The 21,928-nt window shown below is 38.5% G+C and overlaps 1 protein-coding gene across 2 annotated transcripts in view; it reads left to right on the top strand.

The window, feature by feature from the left end:
• Positions 1 to 21,928, top strand: part of ephb1 (EPH receptor B1) — a 214,898-nt gene that overhangs the window by 139,714 nt on the left and 53,256 nt on the right. For both annotated transcript variants that reach the window (XM_028472190.1, XM_028472189.1), the window contains exon 5: positions 15,456 to 15,791. In XM_028472190.1, the coding sequence (XP_028327991.1) occupies positions 15,456 to 15,791 (336 nt within the window). The remainder of the gene's footprint in view (positions 1 to 15,455; positions 15,792 to 21,928) is intronic.

The following is a 21,928-nucleotide window of genomic DNA, read 5'->3' as shown; positions in this document are numbered from 1 at the left end:
GGGAAAACAGTGGTGCTGATGATGAGGTGATGAATTGAGGCCAGATTCATTTAATGTGCTCACATAAAATATAGATCCACATAATCATACCCAAGCCTGCCGTGTTATAGATGTGAACAGTGAGCCATTAGATCATGTATTTAAATGTTCATATTAAAGGTCCCATATCATGCTATTTTTCACCCGTCTCCATTTGTTCTAAGAACCTCAAAAACATCGTATTTGAGGTTTATTTTCCCAAACTTGCCTGTTTTTCAAAGTTTTAGTCTCTGAAAAGTCACTTTCTGAGCAACTCTATACAATGAGTGGGCGTGTCTTTAGACGGGACACTGATTTCCTCCTCCCCGCACAGTGAAACCAGTGGACGGCCCGCCCTCCTCCCAACCACTCCGTAGTCGAGCTCATGCTGCTTTATAAACATGAGACACAGCGTGGGGGGCGGGGCGTTCGCCGGTACATACATAGACTGTAGAAAATACATACATAGCACTGCATGAAGGACGCTGAAATGCTCACCTCCGTGGGCGTGTCTGTTTACATGTCAATCACGGCAGAGAGCTTCCTGGAGGGAAGGTTCGTGCCGCGTCAAATTCATCATTAAAGTGTGAATACAATCGGACAAACCATGTATTTTATGATGGCGGCGTGCATTAGTGCAGCGGCTCTTCGCTCCTGTTGTTTTTATGTTAACTGTGTCTTTCTGGCTTGTATCAAATTTGAAGTGTACTTGATTGCTGTTGGGAGGGGCATGTGCAATTTTTGTTGTCCTTCGTGCAATGACAATAAAAGGATTCTATTCTATTCTGATGCACAGCAGTGTCTGTGTGTCTGCAACAGCGTGCAGTGTGGAAACCCATTTGACGTGCTGCGCGCTTCACCAACCCTACAACTTCCCGAAATGATGAGTTTCAACTGGGAAGGTGTGACACAGTGTGGGCTCAGGTTTGTCCTGTAGCAGAAACACTGTGACGGTGCATTTCAGAGTGCTTCTTTTCACCTCTGCCCCATTTTACACCACAGTGACTACTGCTGTGAATAACTTTGTTTTCATTTATTTTTTACACCATTACTGTGACCACCAAATAAATCCTCTTTTCAACTCTCACACGCATCTCTTGCTCATGCTTTTCATTGTCACTTCTGCCACGAACGGTAGAATCCTATTGGTCAGCAAGCTCGTTTAGATGCGAAAACCATCCATGAACTCCTTTGCATTGACCATGTGGGCGTGTCGATGGCGGCATATGAAGTGAATTCCCCTGTGCCAATTTCTAGCTGGGCTGTGATTCATTAAGGGATAAGTGCGTGGTAAGCTCCTCACGGTTTTGTATATCAGATTTTCTTTTTTTGGTGTAGCACATTTTCAGATTTTTGATGTATGTTTACTTGTAGATTCTACTCAATGTTTTATAAATGAGGCCCCAGGACTGCACATTTTTGCCGCTGCTCAGGTTTTTATGAAAAAAGTGTTGTTTTCTTTTTCTCCAAAGCAAAAAAAGAAGAATGCAGAAGTATTCTGTTCAATAGGCAAAGAGCATTGTGAAAGCAATTCAGACCAAATTAAAGTGCAACAACGTTGCAGGTTCACCATTTGAACCACCGGTCTATATATGTGAAAGCACCCTAAAACACAAACAAACCCAAAGACCCAGAATGGGACATGTGTATAAAGTGTTCTGACCTACTTACATACAAATCACTTAAATAAGATAAGATAATTAATGTTAAGAAATACCTTGTCAAACACTAGTAGCAGCTTCATCGATACACAAGAGCTGAACGACCACTTTTGTGAATGCAATCTAAACTAGAACTGCAAGCATTTATGAAAGGGGGCCGAGTCGCACGGGAAGGCTTGGCCCCCAGGTTTCGCGGAGCCCGTGGAAGTACATCACGAAGGATGACTGGCTTGGGGCGAGGGTCATTACACAGGCCAACGTGCCATTTGCTGTGAACAGGTGGATATGAAGTTTTGGAAGATGTGATTTAAAATGTGAAAGTTACAGGCCAAAATGCATTTGCACCCATTATAGCGCCACCTCGTGGTACACTTTTTGGTGTGGGTGATCTGTGTGCTCCTCTATAGTTACCCTGTAAATTTCACAGCCCTCAACATATTACTTCAGTTGAAAAAAAAGTTTGTTTATGTATATGTTATGTAGTAATAAGCCACGCTCACTTTGACCAATCGCGATTAACTTCGAGATACGGTCCCAGGAGCGACCCAAGGTCATACCCACCAAGTTTGGTAAAAATCGGTCGTGCCATTTAGGAGATATACATTTCTCATAATTGCAGTGCCCCCTAGAGGCCTAATTTATTCAAATCTGGCTCATACCCCCACAGTTACATTCCAACCAAGCAACTCAGATTTGGTGTTGTTAGCAATTATTTTGACCAAGATATGCAACAGTTTGCGTTTTTATAGCTAGCTAGAAAACTTTACTCGTTTATATTTTGCGCATGTTTTTCCCGAACAAATTTTTTTGCTGAACTTTCGATCAGGTCCAATTGAAGACTCTACGTGCCAAGTTTCATGCCGATTAAACAAAACCCCAAGGAGGAATTTGAAAAAGTCGGTTTTTGATATGTAGTGACTTACAAAGAGCAATGTGCTGTGGGAGTGGGCGTGGCCTATGTCAGAAGATGCGAATCTATGTAGGAAACATGTGGATATAAATTTTATGAAGATGTGAATTAATTTGTGAAAGTTAAAGGCCAAAATGTTTTTGCAATTATAGCGCCACCTAGTGGGGCAATTTTTGGTATGGGTGGTCTGTGTGGTCTTCTATATCTACCCTGTAAATTTCACTGCCCTCAACATAATAATTCAGCTGAAATAAATGTTTGTTTATTTATGTGTTTTGATGTCATTAGCCACGCCCACTTTGACTAATTGCAAATAATTTTGAGATATCGCCTCAAGAGGGACCCAAGATCAAACCCTACAAATTTGGTAAATATTGGTCTTGCCATTTAAGAGATATAAATAATATTATTTTATTTTTTTGTGATGTCATGAACTGATCTTTTTACTGGTAGATCATACAGCTTTGGTCCAAATAAAATACTCCACTTGAGATGAGCTTTTCATAAATGTAAGCATCAAACTTGTACAATGAATATTTGTAGAGATATGGAAAATGTTGGTTTTTGACACTAGACGCAACCTTGACCTTGACTTTGACATTTTGGCTCCAAAAAGGTCGACTACACATCCTTGACATCGCCCCTATGAGATGACACACCTGTCATTAGTGCTGCATTAATAGCCTAGGAAGAATTTCAGGACAAAGAAATTGCAGTAGAAAAATAATAAGAGCTCCAATGAGAACAATGTTCAATTGCCAAATTCAATGATTGCCTTTTAAAACACAGATGTAAAAGAAAGGTCTACTGGAAATGTGAGGATTTTTTTTTTTTTCTTGTAAAAGTGGTTAGAAGAAGGCACGTGATCATATTGTAATTTGCATATTCATGACTGATAAACTCCATGCAAGAATCCAACATCCATTTAAGGACGGACAAGTATATTCTTTTCATTAATGTTCATTGAGTTGTAGGCGTAGCCACAAATTCCAAAGTCCAAAAACATGTTTACACTGTACATAGTAGAAACATTCTCCATCTTTGTGCGTTTTAGAGGTTTTTGCCTGAAAACCTTTGACCTGTTTCAAAATAACCTTAAAGCAGCACATTTCTTCATCGATTTCGGCTTCAGAGAAAGCTCTGTACAAGACCTTCCTCTTTCATCTAAAGTTTATTTTTCCCAGCGTGCACTCGACACCTCTCTAGTGACTTTGAGACTGATCCATCAATTTTAGCATCTTTCTCTGTGTTGAAGTCTTGCATTTTCCTCAAGCTATCTGCACAACTCCCTGTTGGTGGTCATATACCTATAATCTATGGGCAACTGATCTTGTCATTAATTACTTACGAAACTTTATTTTCACTGTCATCTTTCTCCATATCACTAATTATTTATCTAATTTGAATTTAATCTTTTAATCAATTTCTAGGAACTTCTCATCAACAGTAAAAAAAATAAAAAAATACCTTGTACACTGATAGGTATAGAGTTAATTTCTAAGTATGTTAACGTGGTTGCAATGTTGTTTTTGTAACAGCACAGTGAAAACATGAGCACTAAAACATACAGAGTCTAATGCTTCAGATAACGCAGATCTCAGCAGGGAGGTGTCGGGGGTTGGGAAGCACAAGTGATATCATCCTAGTAAAAATCTCTTAGTTCAGGTTCCTGATACGAGCACAGCTGGTGTTCTTTAAATCAGGCCACAGCGTAGTGGCAGGCACTGCAGCTTAAGTGCTTCGTGCCATCATCAGAGGCTCGGATCCCTGTATGCTCTAGATCAGTCTGATTAGCTTGCTGATGGATTGTCCAGTTCACGGCTCTGTCAGCAGGGGGGCTCATGCTATATTCCTGACTAGCACCAACCTTTTTCTTTTGGGACATGGAGATGCCAAGACAGCAGTGCATTTCTGATAACCCATCCACCCTCCGCCTCTCTATATCCCAATCTTCTGCTTTGTGCTGAATGTAGTAAAAGCCTGAGGGAAGGAACACCACAAGTGTTCTGTCTCTCAGTGTGAGGCCCACTCTGCTCCCTGAGCCTCCACAGTGGATTAGGGACTTAAGGGACTGTGCTTTGCATTTTATGTCTTCAGGCCCCAATTTGATGAATCTCTACAAAACCAATGAGTGTGTATGTGTGAAATAGAATTAATGTTTGGAATAAAAATAGTTCAATGAATGAAGGTTGGCCAGTTCCAGTGTGCTAGGTCAGTAGGTTTATCTCATTGTGTCAGTGAGAGAAAATATGATAGGCGAAGGAGAAGCTTTTGGGAGTGGAACAGGGAACCAGTGCTTATTGGTCTCTAGAGAAGAAGGATGCAGTGATTAAGTGTCCTGGTATTAGAAATAGTGGTGAAGGAAAATGAATCATTGTTCCATGTCACTGATGGAGGAAATTTGAGTACTCGTCTACACCAAATACCAATATGAGTATTATATATTTTTAAAAGGTTTTCTGTGTTCGCGTTCAATTATTACCTTGAACCGCAGATCTTTACCCAAACACGATGGGCACGGTCGGGTTCAGTCTTATTTCTTATTGTTTTACACAGGCTCGAGCCAAGCTGTAGTGCTGAGAGATAAACGAGTGGTAAGTTGATGCGTTTTAATTAGTGCAAGAAACATGCACAAATGGATGCTATGGATTGAACTTTGTACCATGTACCTACAGTATATTGTGGCACACAGTCCAGATAGCGGCTCAAGTACAGTCCTGGGTCCTCATGTACAAAAACGCCCAAAAACGTGCGTAAGGCAAAATTTACGGTAAAATCCGGATTTATCAAAGCTGGCAAGTCCTGAGGTGGCATACGTATGTTTATACATGTATTGATGCTTTCAATTCTAAGGATTCATTCTGCACACGATCCAAATAATACAATGCATTCACACATGAACCTGTGAGCTGCTGTTAACCTGTATAATTTACATATTTGTTGTGAGTCCCAAATATATGCATCTGTCTAATGTGACCAATTACGTTTTCAATTACCCGTCAATTATGATTACAGTCACCAGCAATTTTTCCAATTACAATTCAATTTCAATATTTTTTTATCCTCAGAAGTCAATTACAATTACGTTGTCAATTATGGAAGTTCAATTACAATTGATCACAATTACTGAGCCTGAAATAAATAACCTAATAAAAGTTACCCTTCCTGTGTTAGCTTTCTGTAAAATACACTAAAAACGTATTAGTAAAAACCTATTGGTTACCTTGTTAGGCTTTCTAATCAATAGAAATATTGGTTTTAATATTTTTGGTGTGGGTGTCTGAGCCCTTTTTGTGTCAGTATACTTCTCAATTAAAGTTTTTTTAAAGGCTAAAATGTGGGGAAGCTCAACATGAAACAAATTTCAATAATTGTTAACTACATATGTATCGAACTGTACATAGAACTGTCAATTTTTTATTGAATTTTCATGGCAATTACAATTACATAGTCTAAACTCAATTACAATTTAATTAAATTTAATTTAATTAAATAATAATAATTATTAGATTATATATTAAATATATATAAAAAAATAATTGTAATTCATTATCAATTACGCAATTACAATTATAACTGACCCCAACCCTGAGTGTGAGTCAGCCACATGTTCACTACCTGTCAAAGCTCTGTGCGCTTTTATGTCTGAACATAACATGAACATTTTTAAAACTTCCGGTCCAGCATCATTAGCAGCCCTCACACACACACACACACACACACGCACACACACACACACACACACACACACACACACACACACACACACACACACACACACACACAGACTGTTCACCGCAACCAAGTGCACTGTGTGTGTGTGTGTGTGTGTGTGTGTGTGGGAGTGGGGCTGGCGATGGTGGTGGTTGGGGGGGTAATTGGTATTGGTAAACGTACTTCATTTATAGAGCGCTTTAGTCTCAAAGTGATTTACGCTATGAGTCGCATTCACCTGTTACACATTCCCACAGCCTGTTTTATGCCCAGATGGAGAACAGCATCAATAGATGTACGCCTTCAGAACATTTCTCATTCAACCTCAAAAAGATAAGGGGTTGCCTGTTATATTGCTCTACTCATTCTAATTACTAAGGGACATATTTTGCAATTATTTTTGTTATTATGATTATTATTACTAGTACAGTGCCCGTCGGAAGTATGTATCCTATCATATAGTATCATTTAGTGGGAGCTTAAGTAGAGTTGTCAATTATGGTCAAATGAGTATGTGTTTAAAGGTAGGATGTACAAAGAGGTGTACATACTCTGTACTCTGTAGTGTTTTAAAGGGGTATATTTGCGGGTGCAAAGTGTCTTGTGAATTAATTTGTCTTATTTGTTGATATGTCTGTTGTGTAAATTTGGGTAACTTAGCTTTTTTTCTGTGCAACAAGTTGCTTTTGTGTATTGTTTTAATTTTTTTTCTGTATATTTGTGTGTTTTTCTGTCATTTTATTTATATGTTTATTTTTTTTAATTTGGGGGCTGTACATTTCTAAAGTGTTTTTGTTAGGTGGCTGTAATGAGGCAGAATTTAAAAACTAAAGAAGAACTATTTCTGCTTTGTATGTTTATCTGTTGTATCCTGTGTAAATTAAAAAAATAAAAATAAATATATATATATATATATATATATATATATATAGTTTATATCTGAACGTTTTTTTACAGCAAAGTTCAAGCGAGCAGCCGGTAGTAGTATTTTCCCTCCTTTCCTTAATCCGCTTCCCATTTCTTACCACACTCACACATACAAATACAGCCAACCATTAAGTGAACTGTGTATATATTGATTCCAGTATCTTCACTTTTGAATCATCTCCATCACACATGTCGCATGATCTAATCATTAAAAAACCTGCACAGATCCAGGTGTACGAACAGATTAATACATCTGAATTTTTGTGAGCGTACGCCTGTTTCACATCATTTTTCATGCAAGTCTTTGTACATGAGGCCAGTGGAGAGCCATTTACAGCATGTTTTAGCTGTCTTACTACTCCACCAAAATCACAGAAAACAGACTACCATATTATTCTGTTGTGTCGATTATAGGTCAATGGTGGCATAACAGTTAAGGAAATGGGCTTGTAATCAGAGGGCCACTGGTTACTGCTACATGAACTTGTAATTGTAATTTCTAATAATAAAAAAAATATATACATTATTGAATATTTTCTTCTGTTCCCTATTGAGGGTTACAGTATTGGCTGCCTCAGTTTATCCCTGCTAGTAGTGCTAATGTATTTTATTTCTTTACAATGTTACTTTTGATCTATTTAAGGCTTTTAGATAACAAGTAAATTGAACACATATAAGTAGATCCCAAAAAAATTGAAGATTTTGAAATAAATAATGATGTTGCACAGGGGTACCCAAGTCTTAACTTTAAGAACCCCTATGCAGCAGGTTTTAGAGCACACCTGCATGTAAAGGTTAGTTCATTATCAAATCAAAACAAACTTTATTTATATTGCACATTTCATGCACGAGGCAACACAATGTGCTTCACCGTCAAAAACAAGTCATCTCAACGATCACTTTCAAATTCAAAACACAATATACACTGCAGGTAGGCATTGACATCTAGCCATAAAATGTTGCAAAAAGTAGAGTTTTCAATCTGCTTGTAAAAGTATTTTGAGCTGAGATTAGAATGAAATAGGAAAGCAGCTCTGAAGAGAATTACACACCAAAACAGTTTCAAAACATCATCTTTGTAATGTAATGTTATATCTGTAATATAAAGTATATATGATTCTCTTTTTGACATTCCTCAACAACAATTCTTTTTCAAAGGCTTTAAGCTCTGTGACTATTGAAGTAGTCTTATCACTGGTCAAAGTGTTACAGACTCAAAAAGTGTTTTTGGTTGTTAAAAAAAAAAAGTCAAAATTCTCAGACATAAGAGTCCAGGTTATCTATTTTCCCAGGCTCTTCATTATTCTGTTCAGGGCTTTTTCTCTGCTTCTCCTCTCGCTTGTTCTTGTTTCAAAGAGAAAGGAAAGTGAGCCATCAAAGTCCATAAATATTCTGCTCTCTTCTCACCAGTCGTTTTTTCCCCCTTCCTTTCACTTTGCCTAGAGTCAGCTGAGGTTGCTTCTCACAGCTCAACCATCAGCTGGCCAGTTTCCTCTCTCGGTAATGCAGCAGTGAATGCAGCTAAGTCACCGTAATTGTCAGGCCTACTCAAATCCCTGTACAAGCTCGGGAGGAATGATGCATTAGCTCATGTTTGAAAATGACTTTAGTCTCTCTGATGCTTTTAGCATCTGGTTTTCCAAGTCATAGAACACTGCCATCTTTTTCGTAGCCGTCTGTTAGTGTTAAGCTTCTACTGCTGCAAACACAGTGTACCTATGACCTCATCAGTCTCCCAGACAGACAGAATTAGTCCTTATAACATGCTTTATTTTATGCCTCATCCGCCCACACAACCCCTCTTTCTTTCTTCTTGTTCCTCGGCCTGTGATCAGAATATCCACACAAGGACCTTCTGTTGCTCTCCCAAGTCTTTTTTTTTTGTTCACATCATAAAAACAAACAATCTGAAAGAAGAGAGTAAACAAGATTTAAATTAATTCACTTTAAACGCTTGTTTGAAAGAGCAGGTGCCACCTTTTTGAGTATCAGAAGAGCGTAAACATAGAATTATATGTACTTTATTTTATAAACCTAACTATTTATGGACTGTATACATTGTCTGAATGTTGTTTTTGTGACATTGAGATTAGGGGTGTCCCGATCCGATATCGGATTCAAATTTCTGGATTTTCCGATTTTTGTTTTTTATATATGTATCTTTCATTCAATTGTAGAATACTGTAGATATTATTTTGAAAGTTAAACATTATGTAACCAATTGGTTAATAATAAATGGGTCATTTTTTTCTCATTTCTACTGTTGCTGACTATTGTTCTCTGTTTGAGTAACATCACTTGAACAAAAATTAAAAAAAAAAAAAAAAATTGTATGATTCATGCTGATATCGGATCAATATTGGTATTGGCCGATACGCAAGGCTGCAATATCGGTATCATATCGGAAATGAAAAAGTTGTATAGGGACATCCCTAATGGCGATTGAACACAATGCATGGTGCACCCAACATGGGATTGGCACTAGTGGATACAATATAGAAGATGATTCAATACATTGTTGTATCAGTCCCTCCAGGATTTCACTACCAATTTCTCAGATTCAGATTCAGAAAACTTTATTTGTCCCCGAGGGGCAATTCAGTTTCAGTACAGTTACACCCCGACCAAGAAACATGAAAGACAATAACATATCACATGGGGGGACAGGTATGCGAGTACTGGGGAGCAGCCGTAAGAACAGCGCTCCATTTTTTAGATGAGAAATATGAAACAATGGGTGATAAGAAGAAGTAAAAAAAAAAAGGCAAAAACCAAACAGGACTCTTGTTGAGAGGGGCGGAGTTTGGGATGATGAAAAAACTCTTCAGGAAACAACAAAAACCAACAAAACAACATTCCAACAAACACAACATTCAATACAATACAACAGCACGTTAGCACAAGGGATGGGTCTTAGGATGGGTAGTTCGTTGAGGCTTTATTATTTCTATGATTGTTGTGGCCTAAAATGCCTGATTTTGCGACACCTTTTTCAAAAAACTGCGGCAAAAGTTGCAACATTTTGAGGCCTTATTATTTTCCATAACTTTGCCTAAACTGGTCAATTTGCTAAACCTGCCTTTGAATTATTTCATAGCAATACAGAAAAGAGCTCAGATTCATAATAACTTAACAAGACATTTATTATTTCCATCACATTTTATAGGTTTCCAGTGCAGAGAATCAGTTTGTTTAAGTTTTTAAAACAAAAATAAAAAATCCTAAAATAAATACATTCTTCCTTTCAATGCACTCGCGAATTTTGCTACAAACACATTTGCTGCAAAAAAGTCTCATGCATGAATTTTATGCATGAAGATATCACTAGGGGGCGTAAGCACCAATGATGTTGGCCACTGCTACCATTTTAGATGGTACCTGTAATGAAGCTCTATCAATGATATTTTAAAGTACCGTAATTTTCAGGCTATAAAGCGTACTGTTTTATTGGCGGCATTACAATAATTTAGCAATTTTCTAAGAAAAATCCACACAAATGCTGCAGCCTAACATTGGCCACACTCTATGGGCTGATGAGGGTGCCCTTCAGACAACTCGGCCAACCAGAACGCGCAGGTAGGCGGGCTGCTGTACTGAAATTAGGTTTCACGAAAATGTCTGTGTTTCAACTGATAAGCTTATAATACATGCAGTCTCCTCATCACTGCCTCAAGTCTACATATCAGTCCATTTACAGCTTTTTATGGTCACTTTTTACTGGAACCAGACTGGTACATCGCTTCGTCCGCTCTCTGACAACATTTACAGTATCTGCGTCATTGCTATGATGAGGCTGTGTGCATCATGACAAAATGAGTGATCAGAATGATTCAGTGCGAGGAACAACAACTTAATGTTAACAATTTCATTGTTCCACCTGGTCTAATGTGATCTATAGCTCAATTTTGTGGCAGCATGAAGCTTATAAAAACTGGGAAAAATCTGCAATTTTGCCGCGTCATTGTTTAAGCCGCAGGGTTCAAAGCGTACGAACAAAGTCTGTAAATTACGGTAGTAAAGGTTTAATCAGGGTATTTTCTTTATAGAGCAGCAGGAGATCATTAAACACTTGCGTTCGTGAGACACGTTCACCACTATTTTGCTCGAAAGAGTCAGTTTGGCTGTTGTGACACAGTCTGAAACCAGACTAAATGGTGATTCCTCGCACCGGGAGATGATGGTGGCTGCCGGCTTTGGAAGTTGATGCGGCTTACACAAGGCAAATGGACTTCAGCCACGTTGTGCCACTGAATCGACCGGAATCTTTAGTGAGGTTGGTTAAAAATTGCGGTGATTAGACAGAATTGCAGGGCCCACGCAGAGTTTGGGGGGATTGGCTGAATTGCATTAATAGTTGCGATCGCAACATCGCGATTTCCTGGAGGGTCTGATAGTAGGTCGACCAAACATGAAGTTGCATTTAGTATATTTTTTAAAATCCCCATAGTAAAGGCACTTCAAAGGAACACAAACCCAGTTGTTAGAGGACAAGATTGCCATGTTTATCCTTCACGGAGAACAAGATGTGACCAGCCTTTCACCGCCTTTTTTCAATTCAACATTCAAAAAAAGGGACACATCGTCTCGCTTCTTGTTTTCCTTGATTTGCTATTCTGCCATGCTGCTGCTTTCTATATCATGTTAATTTTGATTTCCATCTATAAGTAAGTTTCATATAATAGCGTTGCTCCATCTATTTAAAGGCACCACACTCTTTTCAAGTCGGTTTCAATACAATTTATTATTTTTTGCATGATCCAGTAAATGCAGAAATATAGAAATAAAGAAGTAATTCCTTTTTTTAAATTGAGTCAGAAAGCAATATTTTCTGTATCAGTGAATGTCAGCTTTTCAGGTTTGAAGAACACCTTGCTTCTTGTAACTGAAGTGAAAAAATACTTACAATACCTGTAAAGTATCCAAATGAAGGCCAGCCAAATGCATTTAAGCACATTTCTTTCTTTCTGCAATTTAAATCCCATGGCAGATTAAAACAGCCAATGGATGTAATAACACTGTGAAAATCAGTAGTTAAGTGCCAGTGGTGATTACTTTTTGCATATGTGGAGTGTGACTATAATTGGGGCGATGAAGTGTGACATCTTGTTCCCACATCAGCCATGCAATCATTTTGGTTTTTCTAGTTGTTTTGATGCATCGATACAAACATTGCAGTGAAAAACAAAAAAAAAGGTAGACAATTGTGTGTTTTGCACAACATGTTAATGCCAGTTCAAAGGCATGTAGAGAACCGTGATTGACAAAGTCAGTGCATGTTGTGTTTCATGTTGTGTTTTGTTTTGTAGAAAAGGTCCGACATTGTCCGAGTTCTTCACACACCAAATTTAATTATATCTCTCATTCATAATTCATTTGTTATGAGACCCCATGTTGGTGCTAACATTTAAGCCATTGTCAAATGAAATCTGTCTCTTTTTTGTTGTGACTGTTGGGTTTGACTTTTAAGTTGATTGTTGACCTAATGTAATCTTTAAAAGTGTGTTTGTGTGTGGTGTTTGCAAAGGTAGCTAAACCTTCATTTTGTTGTTTATTGCATGTGTTGTTGTTTCAAACCTGACACATTGATAAGTTATTCACAGCTAAACTGTGACTCGGTTAGTAGGTTTCACCTGACTGTCTTCACAGAGTAGTGCAAAAAAAAAAAAATAGCGGTTTCTGTGTGTGTACTTGGGTAAACACAAAACCACTTGGGTACAGAAAGTAATCCACAGTGGACAGAGTCTGCTTTGTACATGGATTAGCTACACTCATCTTACTTAACTTACCTAACTGGTAATATTGCTCAGGCTGACCATAATATTATGTCGTTTTAACCAATTAGCTTACCATTTTTTATTTTTTTTTTCATCTTGTCTGCACATGCTGTCAAAGGTCAACACTACAAGAAGTGAAATCATTATGAGACAGTAATGCATGTTTTGTTATTGCAATAAAATAAAATGATTTATTTTATTGCTTAATTGTGACCATCACCAGCCCTCCCTAAGGAAGGGTAAGAAATCTTTTATTAGAGGGAGGATATAAAAAGGGAGAGCAGTGTTACACCTAAGTGGAGAGGGAGGGGGGGGGAAAGGGAGCAGGGAGGAGAGAATCAAGGTAGGAAATAGAAAGGGTGGGGAGAATAGATTGTTTTACAGTGAGGGTGAGATGTGAAGTTGTTGAATATATTGTGCTTATTATGTTGTGTAATCAAGTCAGTATAGTGACAAGTGTGAAGCTTAGCTATAATGGTGGTGGCTGTGGACAGGGGGAATGAGTGAGTGGTAGTACCTAAAGCAGGTATTTGGGATTAACGTGTCTAAAGTTAAGCCCAGTATGAGTTTTATCCCACATCCCAAGGCGTGCCAGTGCATCGTATACCAGTATATGTGCAAAAAACCGCTACCGCAAACCCAGGAACTGCCCTGGGCCCGCAGATGCAGCCAGGCGAGCAGAAAGAGTAGGGGCTAGGGAGCCCCAGGCCACCCCCCCACGGCCGAGCAACCCCCCAGACGCCCCCAAGATCCCAGGCTGAGAGGCAGCCACCGCCCCCCGCACACACATCCGAGGAAGCCCCAAGCAGCCGAGCACCCAGCGCATCCCGCCACCGACGACAAACCACCAACTCCAATTATCTTACCATAAAGAAAAGTGTCAGCTTATTGTGGACCTTCATTAGCAGAGGTTATGCAATTACAATACCTTTTATTTTCATCTTGCAAGAAAATATACCCAATGATATTTTAAGTAGTGTTTAGTGCATGCTGAGGCAAGCTATCGATATTGGCCTGGAGCTGCCACTCTGAACCAATCGCGGGGCCTCGTTTTCATGTTGTACAAAAACCCTACACACGAGCCAAAATTTCGATGACCTGATTTTTGGCGCAAAACAGGTGATAACTTTTTGTAAACACTGCAGTATCAGCATGTATTGGTATCGGCCGATACTATGTGACTGGTTATCTGTATCAGCATCGGGACAAAAAAAAGGTATCGGAACAACACTAGTTTTAAGTGATGGTAGCTTACAGTCAAGCTAACATTATTTAAACAAAGGCTACTGATAAGTCACTGAACTATTTGTGTTTGAGGGCTTGAAGTTTTACACACCTTGTCAGAGCTCAACAGGTTTGTTTCAGACGAATCTAGTACCATTCACTGAACAAAAAATAGGTTAATAGACGTAGGATTATAGGGGTAGCGTTCTGGACGACCTACTCTACCCCTCTACCCCTAATGGGTTCGAATCCCGCTCTTTCCGTGTCATTGTCGTTGTGTCCTTTACCCACATTGCCTCGTATGAATTGTGCATGAATGTTGGTGGTGGTCAGAGGGGCAAAATGGTAGCCCGAGGGCAGCTGTGGCTACATTGTAGCTTATCACCACCGGTATGACTGTGTGAGTGACTAGTGTGAATGAATAATGGTTTCTGTGACACGCCTTGAGTCTCCTTGAAAAAAGCGCTATACAAATCCAAGCCATTATTATGATTAAAGGAATTTATACATTTTTCAAATTTGATTGTGATGTATTTGTAGGAGGTTTAACTTTAATTTTGATGTCAAAAATCACTTTTTTGGAGGATTCATCGGTAGCAGATCAGCTTTGCGAAGCTTGTTCACTCCACCATGGTAGCCCTGACTAAGAGCTTTGGCGGTGAAAGTGCAACCTGAAGCTTTTTCTTTTGTAGAGACTTTAACTCCTTGAGGATGGTGCTTCAAATTGCAGAAGGCTAAATAAGCAACTGTTCTGTACCCTAATATTAACCCAGCACTTAAGTAAAACAGTAGCTTTATTTCTTGGTTTCTGTCTGAATCATTATAGAGGTTCTGCTCCAGCTGCGGGCGATAATGGAGTGAAAGGGACTTTGATTTGCAAGCAGCGCTAGGATAAGGATACTTTATGCAGCGCTACGTTTCGATAAGTAACATTTATTTAATAGAGCTAAGTATTTTTTTGTATTGTCTCTCCGGATGTAATTGGAATGCATTAGCATCCTAACTGTGCTGAAGACATAGAAAAACAATATCATGAGAAGTAGGTTTTCGACTGCACCACTTAAATCCATTAGTGTTGGAAAATCACTCAATTAAAATATGTTAAATGTACATAATAGTGTAATTTCCTCTGCAAGAAATACATTACATGATTTAAATTGGTTTATATAGAACAAAGGAGCCATAAAAAGGGAAATCTCTGTTAAATATATATTTTTTGCTTTACAGGTGTTCCATCAAGCCCAAGAAATGTGATCTCTTTTGTGAATGAAACATCTGTGATCCTGGAGTGGAACTCCCCCAGAGAGACGGGTGGTCGTGGCGATGTCGTCTACAACATAGTCTGCAAGAAGTGCCGAGCCGACCGGCGGTCGTGCTCACATTGCGATGACAACGTGGATTTCGTTCCTCGACAGCTTGGTCTGACAGAAACCAGGGTGTTCATCAGCAACTTATTGGCTCACACTCTCTACAGCTTTGAGATTCAGGCTGTCAATGGCGTCAGCAACAAGAGCCCATACTCAGCACAGCATGTTTCCATAGACATCACCACCAACCAGGCTGGTAAGTACCTAATAATGCTTAGCTGGGGTTATCATTATGGGGACATGTTTGGTTGAATTAGGAAATTAAAAACAACTGTCGCTATAATTTTGCACAAATTATCACTATAAAGCTTTAAAGTTGCAAATTCTAAACTGTAAAACAAAATACAACACAGAGCTACATTTATTGGTTTGGCAATCTTTAATGCTCATACAAATTACACATTGCTTTACTCGCCATCATTTTTGTAGTAATAAAACACACATCAATTTTTAGATTTTGCAGATAAGAATTAAATCCTTATTCTTCTTTCTGTTCACGCATCCTTGTGTATTCATCAAAAGTAGCTATTAAAAATGACGGTTTTCTTATGGTACATTGTAAAATATTCTTCCTGATGATTTATAAACTCTTAATTTGATTCAGTCTCAGAAGCTATTATCTCTTAAACAAAATAATTCTATTGAATTAGATACTTTGAATTAGATACATTATTTAGCTGAATCATTTATTAGTTCCTCCATAAGTCACCTTATACAGTATGTTAAAGTGCACTTAACAAAATGATAGTTGGAGGGACAAAGTTTTACACTGCACCTTTAAAAGTAAACCAAACCCACCTGGACCAAGAACATCCAGTGATGGTCGATATTGTATTCACACTTCACATTTCAAACTGAACTGAGTTGACCTTATGGTTGAGCAAGGCCCTTAACTCTAACCTAACGGCTCCCTGGGTGCTACACTGTGGCTGCCCACTGCAACACAGGGATGTGTTCAAATCAGGGAACCAATTTTGTGTATGTAGCACATACTGTATATGGTGGTGGTGTGACCAATAAGGAAGCGGGCTTGCAATCGAAGGGTCAATAGTTCAAATCTAACCTGGGCCATTACTGTGGGATGCTGAGCAAGTCCCATAATCCTAAATGCTTGTGTCGTTACTGTGGATAAAAGCATATGCTAAATCAAATTGTAATTAAATATAAATGTGTGTGAAACGTGCATAGGTTTTAATTATCTTTCTTTGGCTCTGATGGATCAGTGAGTGCCAACGACTATGTCCTTGTTTGTTTGGAAAAAGTGAAACAATTTTTTTTTTTACATGGTATATGGTAGAGTTAAGTTTAACATAAGATGTAAAACATTAAAATGGTTGGTAATATTAGTGTATTAAAGTCGTTTCTCTGCAACTTTTCTTGTGTTTATCTTGTGAATATTTAATTTAAATGTAATGACAAGAGACATGATGTCAAATGGTTTCCAATTTGAATTTTGCGTTTATTTAATTTGAGTGTGGAATGACAATACTTTACATTCATCTCAATGACCAGTGAGATAGTCATTTCCACAACCCATTCCTGGAGAACTTCACTTTAAAATTGAATTTGCCCCAGTCGGCATAGCGCATACCACATGTGATTATAAAGACCTTCAGAGAAATATAATGACCAGCTGAACTCGTCTTTGAGAATAAGAGGGTAGGAGAAGGAGTGGGAGGGACAGCAATGGAGGATGGAAAAATAAAGTGCCTTTTTTTCTCTACCAGACTAAGAGACTGTAGCCATGAAAGAGAAGAAAATGAGGGAGTAAATAAGTCTGATTATCAAGGTGGCATAATGGTGCTGACTGTCCCCATTTGACAGGCTAATGGTACACTTGACAGATAGATGTAGAAGAAGCAATGCCCAGCCCTATTGTTGAGGTCTCCAGCAGTAATGAGGTGTCTGCCTGTAATCTGCCAGGCCAATGTCCACCCTATATGACCCCTGTGTAGCCAGGTAATTGGACTGTTCTACTTTTCAACATGGGGTTTGAATCATGGGCCATTGGTGATGCAAAAGCAACCAGGAGCAATTAACTTTAATAATGAACTATATAAATTCAATATTAAGACAGTATCAAAGTCTGGGGTTTCAAAAGCGGTTGTTTGAACAGTGTTGATAGGAAGCACATATAGGAGTGAACATTTCATCAAACAGGAAGTCAATAACTGTAGTTTCTAACAGAATAATGCCATTTTTGTGGTGCTTTATACCACAAAAAGTGGAACAAAGCATCAACGTAACAATGTGTTGACGAGCTTGTCGACTGAGCTTTACATTAGCAGCCATATTTAACCATTCACACACCATTTTTTTTATTTTTGTTTTGCTTTGCAACATACAAGACAACAGACAGGAACAAACAGCAATGTGATTACTCTACAGCATACACCCAGAGAACAGTATTTACAATTTCTTACAGTGTAGTTGCCATGCAAGACACTGATCTTCCATTGGGAGCAATTTAGTGTTTATTGTCTTGCCCAAGGACAGTTGGACACATGGGCAGGTATAGCCTGGAGATTGGATCGCCAACCTCTCAAGCAGAGTGCATGCGGTGCAGTGGATGCTTCATTTCACTTTAGTATTGAGCTTGTTGTTGTTTTTTCTTTAGTTAAATCCTCAGTTGTCTGATATCCCTGCAATGTTTTTTTTTTTTTTTACATCAAACGACTAATCATTTCACATCACCTATCTCTATTTTTAAATTCTGGATGTTCTTCATCATGACAATGTGGCCCTTGGGTTGGATTTTCACATTTTAGTGGCCCCCACTAGAATCAAAGTGGCCCATCCTGAGCTTGAATGGCATAGATAGCACTGCTAAATGCAGTGTTTTATGGAATTTGTGGTTTTACCATTGAAACACATTAAAACTCTGGATTCGTCCAAAGAGACTGGGGTTTTCAATACTCATATCTATAATCCACAAAGAAAGATTAAGTGTGATTTATTTTTTTAAGTACGCAATTTAAGTCGCACATCTAATTTAGATATAAACACTAAAACACTGATATCTATATCTAAAAATTATAGTACATTAATAATGGTCGTAGAAGCAGCCAGATTAATCAGGATGTCCAGAATGGTTTTCTATGTTGATAACTTTATGACATTAGAAATGTTGCACATTGGTGAACACTTTGGCTTAAGTATCCATTGCTGAATCACAGATATTTCCCCTAACCCTATGATTTTCCATCATGTGCAATAGAGTAGAGCACAGCTGTTTAAAAGGTTTAAGATATATTATCAAACTACTTAGCAGATGTATTTTAACAACAAAACATCCACCCCTTGCTTTTGCAGATAACGTGCATGCATTTCATTTGTGTCTGCTTAGCATTCAGCGAGTTGTACCTGCATTTGTCGAAGCACTCATTATCTGTATCACATGAAGCTGCATTTATGGCCCTGGCTGTGATGGTGTCATGGAAATGAGGGTCTCATCAGTCAGTCACTGCAGAATACTTAAGTTTATAATGTATTTTTCCTTACTTCATAAAACACTCACTTTTCCACTACATTACAGACAGTACATCTATTTTGCTTTGCTTTTGCAGCAATACAGAAATCTGAAAAACAGAAACACCATAGCATGTAAGGGTGACAACATGAGTTGGTAACAGTGACTTGGGGAAATTTAATGCAAGTGTTACAATAGGGAAGTTCTTTATTTTAATTACGTATTGTGGTTTGTGCCATTCATTCATGTATTGATTGTCTACCCTGCTTGTTTCTATTCAGCACTTAAAGGGAAATAGGCGGGGGGTCCACCCCGGTCAGGACACCAGTTTGCTGGCTCCTGAAAAGTCTTATTATAGTGTAATCATGTACCTTGGAGGTATTGTGCGCTGGTACCTTGTTTACTTGTGTAAAGCATACATTTCTGAGAAAGGTTTTTGTATTGCCATGTTGAAAAGATGCAGTTCTAAAGTTAAAAGGTCATGAGCTTTAGGCCTTCACAATGTGTTCATTTCATAAAGTGTCTATTTGTATGGTTGCTGTACGGACAACCCCCAGCGCTAATGGTATGGTTACCGAAGTACGTAGCATCTTAGGGTTAGGTTTTAACCCTATATTGCAACAATTTTTATGGTCAGGGTTAGGCTTAGGCTAAGGTTTAGTCTTATTCATGCGACCTATACTGGCCAATGACTGAACTATCACGTGACCTAAACTAGCCAAATAGGGGCTCTGCGGATATACGGATATAATGTCAGTATATTGATGCGACAACAGTATGGATAACCACTGCCTTAATTTAATAGTAAAATGAAAACTGTACAATGTTATGTACAGTATGTATAAATTACTGGGAATACACATTGAATATGGATTAAAATAAAATAATCAAGGTGATGAAATCCAAGGTTTACAACATCAATGAGGGTTAAAGAATGATTTTGAAGACAGATTTTTGATTATTTAAACCAGACTTACTGTGGTCACCAGCAATAATCGTCACTGAAACATTAGGGCGTAAATTGCCCATGACAGGTTCAGGGTGTGAGGTAGCAATGGAAAGTCTAGATGAAGAAGAGGACAGAAGTGAATAATGGAGGAGAGAGGGCTGTTGAGGGGATTTGGTGTAAATCACAAAATAGGCTATTTAACTACCCTCAATCCCAGCGTGTGTCTGGGAGGAGGAACTGATCAATAGTGTGATTTAAGAGTTCATTCAGGGCCTCTGCTCTCCAGAAAATACACGCACATAGATACAGAATAGACACACATGGATTATATACTGCCTCCTTTAGGGTCATTATTCAAGCTTGACCTGAATATGGTCATATTTATCTAGGTTAGACTCCATGAAGTCTACATTTCTTATGTCATAAACTCCAAATGATTGATTCAAAGACTTTCCTGCAAGTACATTTGCAGTGCTAAATACTTTGATGATATTTATGTCAGAGTTATTTGGGGTGATAAATGCTCCTGTAGTGATATCCACTTAAGATTCATAACATACCCCCTACAAAGAAGACCTTTTTTTTTTTTACTGATAATTACCCAGTTAATACAACATATATATTGGTTAGACCATTACCGAACAAATAATCATTATTGGGATTTTTTTCCTCGTTCTTCAGGCTCTGCCTCCTTGACCTAGATAATGTGCCAACGATCCACTCAAGAACAGCAGAATTCAAAGTATATCTCCAAACAACCCTCATCCACATAGTGGTGGTGAAGAGCTACTCTAACGCTAACATATCCTTCTATGGAAAGGGATGCTTGCATGTTGGTAAGCTTGACTTGGTAGGTAGCATTTAAAACGCAACAAAACAATGGGCTGAACTGGAATATAAACAACTCAGTGAGAGGAGGGCCTTTAAAGCTGAATGGACATGTTAATAGAGGATTCTCAAGTTACATGTGATGTCTTTGTGTACTCGACATTTTTAAAAATCACTCCTCCATGTGTATGGATGGATTTTGTTAAATTCTTGTTCTCATAAATGTTACGCTCCCTCCCTGCACTAAGAAAGTTCACCACTACCTGGAGGCAAAAAGGGTTGACTTGAATGCTACTGACCCCACATGTCATTTCTAATGTATGAAGTGTAAGCAGTGTTTTCTGCGTGACCATATATTCAATTAAATTCAATTCAACATTATTTATATAGGGCAAAATACAACAAAGTCATCTCAAAGCGCTGAACAAAATGTAAGAAAGAAAAAACCCAACAAGATCCATATGAACAAGCATTTAGCGACAACGGGGAAAAAAAAACTCCCTCTTTTTTTATTGGAAGAAATCTCCAGCGGAACCAGGTTCAGAGGTGGCAGCCATTAGCTTCGACTGGTTGGGGTTAGTGGACAGAAGGGTGAACAGAAGGATAGTCCATCCGAGTATCCCAGAGTAGTTGAGCCGCAAACCATCGATCAGGAACTGCCAGCTCCAGCATCAAGACACCTGAAACAGAAAATAGAGTGGAGGGAGGGGAGAAGGCACAGACTGCAGGAAAAACATGATACTCTATGATACACTCGTTCCTAGTGGTTGGGTTAGCATTAAACGTCTTCCGGCATCCTCCATGCTTTAGCAAATAAGTAGGTTTTGAGTTTAGCCTTAAAGGTGGAGAGTAGCTGCGTATCTCTGTGAAGGAGTAAGTAAATGCAATGTATTATTTCAGTGGTTCCCAACCTGGGGTACGTGTACCCCTAGGGGTACTTCAACACCTCTCAGGAGGTACACACAAACATTTTTTTTTAACATTATAGATTTTTCTTTTTTACATAGATACCTACTTTTTTACTCATCCAGCAATAATAATTTGTGGTACAACTCTTTCAATTACACAAAAAGGTGAAGTTGAAATT

This window comes from Gouania willdenowi, chromosome 17 (assembly GCF_900634775.1).
Source record: "Gouania willdenowi chromosome 17, fGouWil2.1, whole genome shotgun sequence".
Lineage (NCBI taxonomy): Eukaryota > Metazoa > Chordata > Actinopteri > Blenniiformes > Gobiesocidae > Gouania > Gouania willdenowi.
The sequence above is the reverse complement of the archived record's forward strand: the minus strand, read 5'-3'. Positions and strand labels throughout refer to the sequence as shown.